At 44.1% G+C, this 14,400-nt stretch overlaps 1 protein-coding gene across 8 annotated transcripts in view; it reads right to left on the bottom strand.

Annotated features, from left to right (window-relative positions):
* Positions 1-6,365, bottom strand: part of runx1t1 (RUNX1 partner transcriptional co-repressor 1) — a 54,557-nt gene extending 48,192 nt beyond the window's left edge. For all 8 annotated transcript variants that reach the window (XM_035183267.2, XM_035183273.2, XM_035183269.2 and 5 more), the window contains exon 1: positions 5,792-6,365. In XM_035183267.2, coding sequence (XP_035039158.1) covers positions 5,792-5,819 — 28 coding nt within the window. In that variant the 5' untranslated portion in view covers positions 5,820-6,365. The remainder of the gene's footprint in view (positions 1-5,791) is intronic.
* Positions 6,366-14,400: the final 8,035 nt, after the last annotated feature.

The following is a 14,400-nucleotide window of genomic DNA, read 5'->3' as shown; positions in this document are numbered from 1 at the left end:
CTGCCACTTTCTCGTCTACTCTTTTTGTGTCTCTCGTTGTCAATTTGTCTGATTTTCTGCCTGCCTGTTTGTTTGTTTTAAGAGCTCTCTCTCTTTCTCTCTCACTCACACACACACACACATCACACACCCACACACACACAGAGTCAAGGTCAAAAGCGACTTTTATGGCAAGGTTTTATGGACTGGCAGCAAAGCAAGCCGGTCCATTCCTCAACAATTGTCCTCTTGTGAACTCAGGAGAAAAAAGGCTCCTAATCACACAGTTTCACAGCTCTTACTCCCCATCAATCAAACCTGCCTGTGTCTTAAACGTGTGTATGTGAGAGTGAGAGCGAGAGAGAGAGAGAGAGAGAGAGAGAGAGAGAGAGAGAGAGAGAGAGAGAGAGAGAGAGAGCTCCCACCTTCCATCATCCCAAACGTCTGCTGAATCACAAAACAAAAGCTATTAGAAATGGCAGTGCAGTAATCTCCTTCCACATACGCCCACACACATGTGCACACTTTTCTTTTCACACCAACCGTTACAAAATACAAGTAAACACACACACACACACACAAACAGACACACACACCATCTAGTCTTTAAATGTAAATTAGCTGACAGGTGAATATCGAGGAGGTGAGCGATAACGGGGAACATCTTCACTCAGCCACATTATCACCGGTCCGCATCACTCTGAATCTCCTATTCAATATCGTTACCTTTGGCGGAGTGGAGGGAGAAATACACTTTTGTGTGTGTGTCCTTTGTATTCTTTAAGACATACTGTATAGACACCTGCGTGTGCACTCTCTCACACACACACACACACACACACACACACACACACACACACACACACACACACACACACACACACACACACACACACAGGCTGCAGTCAGAGAATCACATCCAGTGGCTTATCTTTTGGAATAAGAAAAGGGGCTTGTCAGGATGGCACATTGTGTGTGTGTGTGTGTGTGTGTGTGTGTGTGTGTGTGTGTGTGTGTGTGTGTGTGTGTGTGTACGTGTGCGAGGGGAAGGCAATGTGCATTAGGGCGATTACAATATCAGCCGACTCCAGATGGAGGCAGGAAAATAAACAGTGGGAGAACGAGAGAGCGAGGGGACAGACATCATGAGAAGAGGCCTAAGAGAGAGATTCTTTGTGTGTGTGTGTGTGTGTGTGTGTGTGTGTGTGTGTGTGTGTGTGGCAGTCTGCCTGTGCGTGATACAGTTAGAGAAAGTGGAGTTAATTAGCAACTCAATCCCAGTCTATATACAGAGGACTATGAGGGCATAGAGTGTGTGTTTGTGTTGCCCTGCACAGGTCTATCAGTGTGTGTTTTAGCCCAGCAAACACAGCGCTTTCACACACAGTTTCGCCGTTTACCTCAACAACGACCAACCTGTATTTCCCAGCTGTCCGTCTTTTGGACGCCGCTTGTACAGCTGTCGCTACGTCACTGAAGAAGAAGGAGGATGAGGAAGTTGGATTTGGTCACATTTCCATCATGGTGACTTCCCGTTCGCTAAACGGCTTGAAGTGAGGAATCCCGCGAAAAAGAATTTACTGCGTCCATGAAACGTGATGAATTGTCCGACGCTGCCCTATTGGCCTCCTCTTCAGTTGCCCTATAAGTCTCATGTTATCTGGAGTAAAAAACACGAACAAGGCCAATAAAAATCGGTTTGTAGTGCTCGCTGTTGACTTTGACATTAAATAAGCCCCCGCAAAGGCCAACTCACAGCTACAATAAAGCAAAGACCTCTTGCCTTTGTGGGCATGGGAGAGCGCGCACGGACACACAAATGCATACGCAGAAACACACACACACACACACAAACACACACATACCTGCAAGTCCTTTTATAACACTGCTGCTCTTTCATGGGTGATGAAATTCAATAAGCAGTGAAGAGAACTGCCCTCTCGCTGATAACCATCAATGGGCCTATCGATCTACAAGGGCAATGTGTGTGTATGCACACGCACACACACACACACACACGCACTCTGATTCCATCTATAATTCACTCTGGGACTTGGTAACAGACGGCTCTGAATAATCAGAACAGATCTATACATCTTGAAGGAGTGCATGGAACAGTGGTTTTAGTATCCAGTTCTACAGCTTTACACTTGCCCTCTGACTGCACGTCTTCAAACAAAACCTATCTCAAAACACCCCACCGTCTTTATCTTCATATATCACAGTTCAGTTACCGCGGCCGATGTGTTTGAATGATTAATACGTTGAGCTTCACAAAAGGAGTCAGCAACAAACCCTCCGAGCAGCAATCAACTCCAGGATTTGCAGAAAAAAATGAAAAGCCAAACTGTCAACTCGAAGGAATTCATGGCTTTTCCAATCGCGTCGCCATTTGGGCTGCAATTTATTAGTTATCTCTACCAAGGATGTTGTGTTTTTATCTGTTTGTGTTTGTGTATTAGCAGTATTACACAAAACTACAGTTCGGATTACAGCGAAACTTGGTGGAATGATTGGGTATCAGGGAAGAAGCCATTGGTGCTGATTCGGATCAGGGGGCAGATCCAGGAGTTTTTTTTTATTTTAGTTTTTTTTTACTTTCTTTAACATTGCGATCATCATTGATTTGTCAGATAAAAATTCGTAAATCCCGATGAAAAAAATTTGACGGGGACTGATAAATATGATTTTAAATGCAATCTCATGAGGGGGAATGTTGGGCCTTGATAAAGGTTTTCATTCTCAAATCATCTGTTTGATCAATCGTGTAGTTTAGAAATACTGAACCTAACTGTTCATCGTACAGTAAAATATTTGTTATTTTTGTCATTAAAAAAAGACTGAAACCTTTAAATCAATTATGAAAACAGTTTGTGATTAATTGACTAATCTATAACAGCCCTACAGCCAGTCCATTAATGAAGTAGCTAGTTTCTGCAGAAGCACAACAAGGCAGGACAAACATGCCAAAAAAGATGCATCTACTGCTCAACGTGTTCAAGAAGCCAAATGAGCCCATTGGAACAACACAGGACATTTGCAGGTGCATGAGCCAATACTGAGCCATTAACATAAACAGGCTTCTGCTGGGAGAATAGTTCATATGCTAAGAGAAAGTAAAACCTTCCAGCTGATGCAGAAATACACAAGGGGCCTTCACAGTGTAGCCGGCATATTAACTCTGTTGAGTCATCATCACTTGTGCGCCATATAGCAAATCTGGACTGCATCCAAACGGCCGTGTGTCACACTTAAAAGAAGTGCTCCGTAATTACATCACAGCGGCTCAGTGTGACTGTGCTAAAGGGGAAATCAGCAGTTTCCCCTCTGAAATAAATGAATGCTGTGTTTAGATGCACTATAAACCACTAGCAAGCTACTAGCTGTGGTTAACATCAAAAAGCATGGAAGGGGAAAAAAAGCAGATAATGAAAGCAAAGTGATGGTATATATGAAAACCACATTGTGTGCTCGAACTGCGTGCACTTTTCCAACCTGCCAACTAGCAATATGTAGTGTTTGTCTGTAGGTGAGAATCAAATGACTGCCATCATGTTTGCGAGGCCACGTCCGTGTGTGTGTGTGCAAGCGGCGGTCTGATGCATTTAACCCTATAGCCCGGGAAGCGGGGGTGAGAGAGCGGGGAGGGGGAACAGGTGTGAGGCAGGCTGGTGGCTGCAGGCAGATGGCCCCTGGAAGTGACGGCTGATTCTGCAGAGCCCGGACCACAGTTAGTGGCTAATGTTAATACGAGCCTGTTTATACAGCGTGCACGTGGACGCAGCAACACACACACACACACACACACACACACACACACACACACAAACTGATAACCTGCAAACAGCACTTATCATTTACTCTCCCCTCATCACCAGCTTTGTTTACCTTTCATTTACTCCTTCTCTCTCTCTCTGTCTCCCTCTCTCTCTTTATCTCTGTAAACACACACACTCCAGGTAATGGTCTTTTCAGTCAAGTCACTACTTTAATGGAAGTCCCAGTGGTTAAAGAATGGGGGAAAAAAACAACAGATGACACAGTAAATGATGCCCGGGGTAAACAATTTGAATAGTGTGACCACAGCAGTAAATAAAAAATAAATACTAACAATAAATACTGAGAATAATAAGCTTGATAATATTGAATTTACTTTTATATCACCATGTATGCATGATGACAGCCCAGTAAAAACTCTTCTTAGATTTTTTCTCATCGTAAAAACAGTTTTCTTGTTGACGTATCAATGCAAAACGCTCGTAAACAATCCCCCTCCATCCACATTTAACACAGCAAAGTCTACATCAGCAGCGGCTCAAGCTTTTGAGAGGAGTTAACAATCACCCTCTTGGGTGCCTGCAAAGCTTTGCATGGGACTATTTGGCATGCGTCAAAAATGTCCAAAGCCCCTGCGTGTTTCCAGGAGATATTTTCCTCCTCCTCTATAGTCAGAGCCGTGAGAACTGTAGGGCATCGACAGCATTGTGTCCCAGCAGCCTCCCTCCCTCTAACCCGCATGTCTGCTCTTTTCCCAGTCGGGTGAAAACATTCCCACTGGAGTAAAATATAGCCCAAACCCTTTAATTTCAATCCTACGCCATTCCATTAAAAAAAAAAAAAAGAATCCGATTTCTACCTCTTTTTTTTGTGCTTTAGGTTGTGTGAGGATGACAAAGTCACAGCGGGTGGAGCTGGAAACTTCATATGGATTTGAGAAGATGCGTTTGACAGTTGTAACAGAGTCCCTGGAGGATGTTTTCAAATGCAAAGTCTCTCTCTATAAATGCTTTCCAGGATGCCCGAGCACGCAAGGAGGAGAGGAGAGGAGGATAGAGGAGAGGAGGATAGAGGAGGCTTTCCACAAACACAGACAGAATAACAAAGTCGCTTCATTCAAAAATATTTCCACCAACCTGCCAACATCTTCAACCACAATGTCTTGAAAAATGATGATGAATGACAGAATATTTGTTTCTATTCGGAACTTTAGTGAGAATCTATCTTCAGATTTTGGTTTATTCTCGTTATTCACTTGCACCCTTTGGCATTTTCCTTTTTTCCCAGCTGCTGTAAAGGCTGTACTTCCCTTTTAAGAGAACAAACTTGACCAGTGAGTTGCCTGTTGCCTGAGAACAACCCTTCATCCTGGATTCAAGCTCATGAACTGATGTGTGCTCTTTATGGGGACAGCTGTGACTGGATGTCTCTATCTCAACAGACTCAACCAGTCATTTGTGTAAAGGGAATAGTTTTGTTTTTTTAAATCACAAAAAATGACTCGATTCTTCGAAAATATCCCCAGATACAAGAATTGGTGAAATGGTTAAGTTGAGAATTAAAATTTTCTTTAGAGTTTTAAGGGAAATTGGGAGTTAAATCTGTAAAGTTTGGGATATTTAGTCAATCTACACATTAAATGTCGTTCCATGACAAATGAGCTCACTGTTAATTTCCCATTAGAATAGAATGTGTCTGTGACCACAACACACAGTCACGCACAGACACATCGTTCAGTCCCGCAACTTGTCATCTCGATAGACAATAGAAATAAAATGAAATGTTGCACTTCCGTAAATATTTAAAAGAAACAGGCAAACGTGATGATTGGCTTTGATTCAAAGCGGTTTCGGACTTTAACTCTACAGCTCGATAAATCACCATATATGGCACCAAATCACAAAACGTTATATTCTGTCCATGGATCAACAGCTATTTGCTCCAATGTGCCACCGATTTCTACGCGTGAGAACAAAAACACAACAACCGCGGCGCAACTGGGGAAACACAACCCGTAAAGCGAGAGGGCACTTACACTGAAAGGAGGCAGAAATTCCCACCATGCGGTACGTTGATGTGAGAGGGCTAAATAATTTCCAGTCCCCCAGATTGCGCGCACGGTCCCCGCGATGATCCGCTTGTGTCGTGTGGACGAAAGCTGCGGAGTCCCGGGGCTGAGGCGGCGTACTTCCAGCGGCTCGAGGAAATGTGGTTTCAAACTCCGACAAAAGAAGAAGGGGCAGCTCACGACGAGGCTCGTGGTGAGTGGGAAGAGGGAGAAGCCCGGAGTCTCGTCAAAAAGCGCAGAGGCTGAGGAGGAGGAGGAGGAGGAGGAGGAGAGAGGAGAAAGAGATGGAGAGAGGAGAGGATGCAGTGGTGCGCAAAAGCCCCCTCTGGTTTGCTCTTTACGCGTCTTCGCTCTTTCCTCCAGAATCCTCCAGACGTCGAGTCGCTTTCGGATCGTGTGGAAGTCGGTTTTGAAAAAGGTGAGAAAACAATTCTCGCTCACACCCGCGGTTTTCAGGGGCTCCCAGGTTTCTGCTTCTCCGCTGGTGTGGGGAAGAGGAGTAGCGGCGCTCTGCCTCCAGTCGGCGGTGCGCAGCAGAGCCAGGTGGCGGTGGGCGGGACTGAAGCTGAGGAAGAGGAGGAGGAGGAGGAGGAGGAGGCGAGTGGGCAGCAGCAGCAGCAGCAGCAGCATCTGTGTGTCCTAAAACAGGTTGGAAAAAAAGCAGGGTCAGGTCAAGTCGAAGTGTTTTCAACTGCGCCAGTGGCTTCCGAAGCTTTTTCACGCCAAGGGCTGTCAGGGAGATTACTCCCCAAGGTTCTTCTTTACCCAAGGGCGCAAGAGAATGTGAGCAGTCAAACAGTAGCCAATGTTGGTCAAGAATGAATTAACACACTTTTCAGGTCCATCCTGAAAAATACTAAGATGCCCGCATGTGCAGTAAAAGTGTCACTGCTTCTGTGGTATTCTATGATGTTTTTCCTGTGTTGGTGAAAGATCTTTCCAGTGTAAGTGACGGAAGACAAAATCTACCGGCCAAAAAAAGGGAAGGCAGAATTTAAAATGAAAATCAAATGAGGCTTAAGAAGTCGGACTTAGACAAGTTCTGTGGTCATCTGTCCGTTATACCTCTTTAACACTAAAACGAGCCGGTACACACTCCTTTTCCAAGAGAGGCCTTCCTGTTTAGTCCCCTGGTGTGTCTGTGTTTAAGGGTTAAGGGTAGTCTTTATTGTCCCAGAGGGGCAATTTGGTTTGCAAACAACACACAACCAACGCACAACCCATACACATCATAACAGTACATGAAATATGCATCATGTCACAAACGCACCGACAGATGAAGCGCTCTCATCTGGCTGTCTTGTCAAATTAGCGCGTTCTTCCGGGTGTCAAGTTTCCACCACCGCAGATCGGAGCCAGAGCCGATTTAAATCTGAGTCAGAATCATTTGACCCGGGAGTGAATCCATTTCTATTGCAGACAAAAGCCAGATGTTATTGGAGTTTAGTTGTTGTTTTTTTGATCAGTGGAAAAGGGGCTTCAGTCTTCTCACAACAAGTCCTCCAACCTGACAAAGCATACATAGATAGCTTGTCTCTGACCCATGTAGGAGGGTCTCCTGAAATAGCATCCATCTGTGTCGTGGTCACATTATGCTCATTGTTATAATTTCGGTTAAGGTTAGGTTTGGTTATGGTTGTGTTATGTTTCGGCTCAAAAGTATTTAAGGTTTAGGAAAAGATTGCGGTTTGGGTTCAAATAACTGCTTCCTTAAGGTTAGAGGACGTTTATAGCCATGGTTACAACAACAAGGCGTTTAAGGTTGAATGATGAGGAATCCAAGAAACAACAAAAACTATGGGTTTCAAATGGGAAACAAACTGAAGTGTTTGGTGTGAAAGTCCCGTTGCCTGTGGATCCGTCTTGTTCTAACATTGTCACTCATTTGACTTTGACTTCGATATCCTGTTTAAAAATTGGGACACCAGAAGTTCGAAAGGAAAATAATTGAAATATGCAAAAAGCTTTTCTGCACTTTACTGATGTGGAAAAGTTGGTGCGTTGATGAAACGGATTCCAAACAAAATGCAAAGGAAATAGGCTTAGTTACTGAATAATACATGACTTTAACATATGAAAGCATGAGATCATGTATACATGAAACAAACATAAACAGCATATTCCCATTATTTATTGATGGTTTGTGTTTTAGGTTTGACTGGTGCTCTTCCAGTTGCATCATCTCACTGCACCCTGTTCTTCAGTTTAACGGCACCGATAAGCACCAGCGAATGCTTATGTCGATATGCCCAGGTTGTAAATTTCATATACGAGTATAGTTTATGGAAACACACGTACCTTTTCTCTTGACAGTTTTCTGGAAATTGTGTTAAAAAAATTGAACTACATTCATATGGAAACTTGGCAACACAAAGTCTCACTTTGGAAAGAAGCCACTTGACTCGTCTTTCTCTGGCAGATGAAGCCTCCTGTTTGCCTCAGATACACATTTTTGCACAAATAAGAACCATAAAGTTGTTGTGCGTTGTTGTACTCTATGTTGTCTTATATGTGCTCTGGGGCATAATGACATAGAAAAGTTCTACTTGTCCTCTATCACATTAAACCTGCTTGATAAGGGGTTCTGTTTGTGGCCATTATGGAAAGGACCAACCAATAATTATTTTAAGGTGTAAGTGCTTTGTTTTAAAACTAACTTGAAAAGAATTGGACCTTGTTATCCATCCACATTGAATCAACTATTTTTTTTAGTTTCGTTTATTTTTAGTTGGGATCCCGTGGCGTGTCCTCGTGGTCCTCAGACTCTACTTTGAGAACCACTTGCACAGACAGCAGCTGAGTGTCATGGACAGGAACCAGCCAGTTGAGAGCTTGAGGAGCCGGTTGGCTGTTGTGTGTGTGCGGGTGTGTGTGCAAAAAGAAAAGTAGGTCTGCATGAAGCATGTCTGCACTTACACAAACACACAAACTGTGTCTTTATCTTTCCCTCAGCTGAATAAGGCACAGGCAGGCTGGCCTGCAGTAACCTAAGGCAAACGCTTTCCCCGGACCATCTGGAAGTCATCTCGCCTGCAGAGCCAGTGAAAAGCACAGAGCACGAGTTACGTTTACAACTCGGTGATAACAACTGGTCCACTTGAACTGCATGGATGAGCAAGTCATGCACCGTAGCCTTGTTCATAACATCTCATAAAACATTCACGCTCTATTCTACGCCGCTCTTTTCTATTATCTTCTATTCTGCAGTGCCCAGGTACATGTGGTTGAAACTAATTTACAAAAACATGATGTTGGTGCTAGCGCCAATTACTGAACTTCAGATAATTGCACCACATTCCTCAGTGAACCTTCAATATTCAGCCTTGACGACACAATTCCTGAAAAATAATAAAATCTCATCCAATGTGTTTTTACTGGCAAAAATGAATCAGATTTTCAATGTCCCTAATTCAGCAAATGGAGCATCATCAAAACTAAAGTAGAGGTGTGTGTACTTTTGTCTGTCATGTAAATGTATATGTAAAACACTCTGTGGATTGTTAGTGAACCAACGTGGAGCTCATTGTTCCCTCAATGCGATCTCTGTGGGGAAAAGATGATGCCATTAATGGCAATTGTTTGCAACTGTGCCATTGTGCATTTCTCTTTCATTTTGTCTTTCTCTCTCTCCCCCCTCTCATCCCTCCCCTGTCGTCTGGAGAGCTTCTGCTTAGGGTTTGCATTGTGTTCTCAAACAGGCTATGGATAGATACAGTCGCTGGCACTTTCATAAGCAGAGAGCTGGGACGCTCCACTTCCATTTTCCGTCCTGGATGCTTTTGTCTCACATAGACAGTGGGCTACGCAGGATGTGCGAGCATAGCATCCCTTACCCTCTCTCCCTCTGAGGAAAGAAGGGAATATTGAACATGAGACATGACGGAGATGAAATGAAGGAAGGAGTTTGTGGGGAGTGCGTGTCTGAGAAATCAAATCAGAGGAGAGAGGGGGGGTGCAGATGTAACGTGCCCACTCAAACCAGGCAACCAGACGTGGTCAGAGAAGCCAGCAGGGCCCGTGTGGATGCCGTCACTCCTCGCCTATTTGCGTCCTCTGGTTTGTTCCCGGAGAGCTGGTTCTTTCATGACAATCACAGCGAAACATCTTGACGGCCGGAGGCACAAGGATAGGCGTTGAGGAAACCTGCAAGGGAAAAGAGAATAGGGCAATGATCCGTGTATGTGTGTGTGTTTGTGAGTGTGTGTGTCCTGTGATAACGGCGCGTGAGAGCAGGAAACACACAGTGCCTGTTTTTGCTGCAGGGGTTCCTGGAAGTCAGCCGCCCCAGTGCGATCGGCGACACACACACACACACACACACACACACACACACACACACACACACACACACACACACACACACACACACACACACACACACACACACACACACACACACACACACACACACACACACACACACACAGGATACCTCGCCTCTGAAAGGGAAAAACATGCTGCGTCTGATACATGTGCACACAGACAAGCAGACTTCCTGCATTTTCCCACCTACTGGGCGGCCACCTGTAACAGTCTCTCTCACACACACACACACACACACACACACACACACACACACACACACACACACACACAAATATAAGTTGGGAGTTGACAGAAGTGCCAATCGAAACCCCTCTAATTATCTGCTACTGGATCAGCATTGCCTGAGGCCAAACAGCCCATCAGCTTCATCAACACCACCGGTGACTGAAGCAACTGGATAAGAAGAGACACAACTTCCAGTAGTGGGATGTAACAAAGTACATTTGCTTCACTACTGCACTCAAGTACACTTTTCATGAATCTGTACTTGACTTTCCATCACATATATCAGCAAGTATTGTGTATGAGAAGTTTGTATTTACACCAGCCCAATTAGTGCGCACTGTGTAAATGTGGTGTTTTTCGGAGTGAAGGATAAAATTCCTCTGCAGATTAATTTGTGTGAAAAAGGAAAATGGGCTGTCAGAGAATAACGTCCAAGCTTATGATAACTTTTAGAATTGTCCTAAAGGAGTCAGCAGAGATTGAATATTTGATGAATCTCTGATAGACATAAAAGCAGAATTGATGGAGAAAGGGGGGCCAGTCTGTCCATGGGAAAAAAAATATTTCATTTTATTGAATGTCCTTTCAAGGTTCATTGTTTTGAAGATTGAAAAAGGCAGGGATTTTGTTAACTACATTTATTATTTGACATATTTGGGTGAATTTGAACCGAAGACACAGCTGCCACACGGATCAATGGCTTGACTCCAGTATCAACATGCTACTGACACGCAGGGACATGCAATACTGAACAGATTCATATAAAGTTATCTATCACAAAATGAATATTTAAATACAACATGATACCCACAATATCCTACAGCTCGTGGATAAAGTCTAAAAAGCAATACATCAAGTTTAAATCAAACAATATTCTTCACGCACCTCAGAGATTGTGGGAGGCAGGAATAGAGACAGAGCTGCATGATGGGATAGCAGCTGCAGTGCAGCATCTTATGCAGGTACAGAGTCTGGAAAGGGATTTCTGTCACTCACTTGGGTATTATTGAATTCAACCCACCGTCTGGCTCGCAGCAAAGGAGAAGAACTAAGTGGGCGAAAACTGACATCCGCAGCTTCCTCCATGAAAATGTGAACGAGTCTCTCCGACTTCCAGAGCAGACGACGGCGTACAGATCATAACCAGACTGCGGTGATGTCTTATTATGTCATGGAATATAACAGGACAGACTCCTACGTCTAACGAGTAACTAATACTTGTGGAAAAGTAAGTGTAGAAGTATCCCCTCAGCATTTTCTCTGTGTGCATCAAAACGGCAGATATATGTATAATCTGTTGTTGCCTCTCTGCTAGGGCCTGGAGGGTATCCCACAATCCCTTGAGGTGCTGTAGTTTTCCACGCGCATTTGATGTGAACATGTGAAAAACACATCTCCCCGCGCAACCTGCGCCGCCTCTCTCTTCCCATCCCTTTCCTCCCTCTCTCGCTTCACTCCTGTATTCCCTCTGGTTGTGGGAAGACAAAAGAAAAAGTTGACAGACCAGAGGAAGACAGACACGACGCAGAGAAATGTTCGCTTGCCGTCGGTCTGACACAGAGTTTATTTTTTTTTTCAAAGCGAGCACTACCTGTGAAAGTTGAGAGCCAGTTTTACATCAGGGACGATGGAGTGAATTCATTTGCCAAACGGGTCTATGTTTTAACAACTGGAAGTGTACTCAGTCAATGAGACCTTTACAACACATCTCAGGAGGGTTTTCAAATTGCGTGGGTAAATTAAGAAGCCAGATACGCTTCCCGTATATGTTTGAGATTTTATACGCACTACAACCGACAAAGGCAAAAAACATGAACTGCTCCGACGTACAGTTCAGTCCAAGTGAGCCCAGAGTTTTGACCCCAAAGAAAAATACTGCACATGAAGCTACCTTGATTTATATACCTTACCTTGATTTATTAAAATGCAATAACTGCGTTTCTCTTTACACAGAGGTTTTGCCCTTTGTAATTCCTACCTCCGTAGTTTCCTTCCGAGAGCTGTGCTAATCCCTCCGTTATAATGTCGCTCGATTGATGAATCATCTTCTGAGCCTCTTGATGTTTGCAAAACAAATGTACAGTGGAGCTGAAGTGATAAAACTACTCATCAGCTCAGAAAGTAATTAACCACCTAACATTATTCCTTTGTCTCGGGAAACAGAAGCATGTTCCTGGCGCAGTGTTTTCATCGACTCCAGAAACACCCTTTCACTGTTTATTCATGTCACGCAAGGACATTTAATGCCTTTAGATGTATAAGCACCCTGATGAAAAAGAAAAAAAGTAATTAATTATAATTTCACAGGTTCGTCGGAACAATGGTGAAAAAAAACATTGTTTTTATCTTACGGTGGAATTATTCACGCTATTTTTGTTTGGAGATGCTATAATCGTTTCTTTCTTTTTGATTCTGCCCATTGAGATGCCAACCACAGGTTCAAACAGTAAATGCTCATATTAGTAGCACCCCCATTTCTGAGATTTACTTCTGATTGCTCATGTGTGAATACTACATCATTAAAAAATGAATAAATACATGAAAAAGACAAACATTTGAGTATTTTTAGTTGAAAATATAAAGCCAACATTGGTGATCGGATTGGGCCAATGGGTGCTCATTGAGCTTCCACTTCCTGTTAGCACAATCTTTTGGTAACTTTTGTTAAAGTGTGTGCATCATAATGACGACGTAATCAAAACCTGTACATAAGTGTGATTGTGAAGCTCATAGGTCTAATACAGGTGATGTTCATAGGCCTCTGCCCACGTTCTGTCATTATGGAATCAGTGAACAAAACTTTTCCAGAGCTCGACCCTGCTCGATATACTCTCACCAACACTCCTATTCACCATATGGCCGTCCAAAGATGCATTCAAAGACACGTACAAACTGATATTTATATCTCTAACACTCCTGCCTGCAGGTTTCCTTGTGTGCGTCATTTGAAAAACTACTAAAGGAACAGCAGTGGGGATCCACAAACCTACAAGTCATCATCCTCAGACTCTGGACTGAACCGGCTCCTTTCTGAATGAGGGTTTAGTCGTGGTTAATGTTAACAAGTCGGTAAAGAAGGTACAACATGGAAAATCTAAAGCAGAGACAAAATGGCTCCTTAGGTCGCTGGTTCAACCCCGGCTTGAAGGAGGATGCTTATATGAATACTGATAAGAAACTGAATCCCTCCATTTCTCCAAGAAAAAAGTGCTGCCCATAGATGCACTGTATGAACGGGCGAATAATCTGTAAAGCCCTTTGAGTTAAAAAGTGGTATACAAATACAAAAACTCCAAATAAATCGATATACATGAATATTAACAGCTATAGGACAATAATGCCTGTATACTCACGCGGTTATGAAACACTTTGTTTATGAATGCATTTATAATGGCTGCCAAAGGTTGATGTGATTGGCAGCGGTACTCCTGGTCCCATCCATCATCATCACCCAGCTCGCTCTACCTCGCTTGCGGACCTGACTTCCCAACTTCCCCCAAATCATCGGCCAGATGGCCCTCTCCTACGCTCGCTCGCTTTACACACCTGATATGAAGCTATCCGTCATCTAATAACGACCGAGCTTTGGCGGTCCCCCAGCTGGGGCCTCTGCTGCGGCACTGGGCACTGGTGGGTAGCGGGGATGGGTGGTGGCGGGGTGGCGCGCAGCCTGACTGCCCCTCTGATGGATTAGTGCCAGGTAGTGTGGCTGGGGAGGGGGCTGGGGCTGCGGAGGGGTGTCACCTAATAGGATTCACGGTGATCCAGTGGACCATGGAACAGGTGGAAGCAGAGAGAGGGACATCGGGGAGAAAGGGAGGCGTGTGTGTGTGTGTGCGTGTGTGTGTGTGTGTGTGTATGTGTGTGTGGTAGCATGCAGCTCAAAGAGATGGAGAGGTGAGAAATGTATGGCGGAAGAAAGAATTAGAAATACTCCAGAAGTTGAGGAAAGAAGAGACAAAACAGGGAAAGACGAGACAGGCCTCAACATGACAACATGAGTCATTTCAGCGCCGTTAGCAGAC

The sequence above is a fragment of the Hippoglossus stenolepis genome, chromosome 17 (assembly GCF_022539355.2).
Source record: "Hippoglossus stenolepis isolate QCI-W04-F060 chromosome 17, HSTE1.2, whole genome shotgun sequence".
Classification (NCBI taxonomy): domain Eukaryota; kingdom Metazoa; phylum Chordata; class Actinopteri; order Pleuronectiformes; family Pleuronectidae; genus Hippoglossus; species Hippoglossus stenolepis.
The sequence above is the reverse complement of the archived record's forward strand: the minus strand, read 5'-3'. Positions and strand labels throughout refer to the sequence as shown.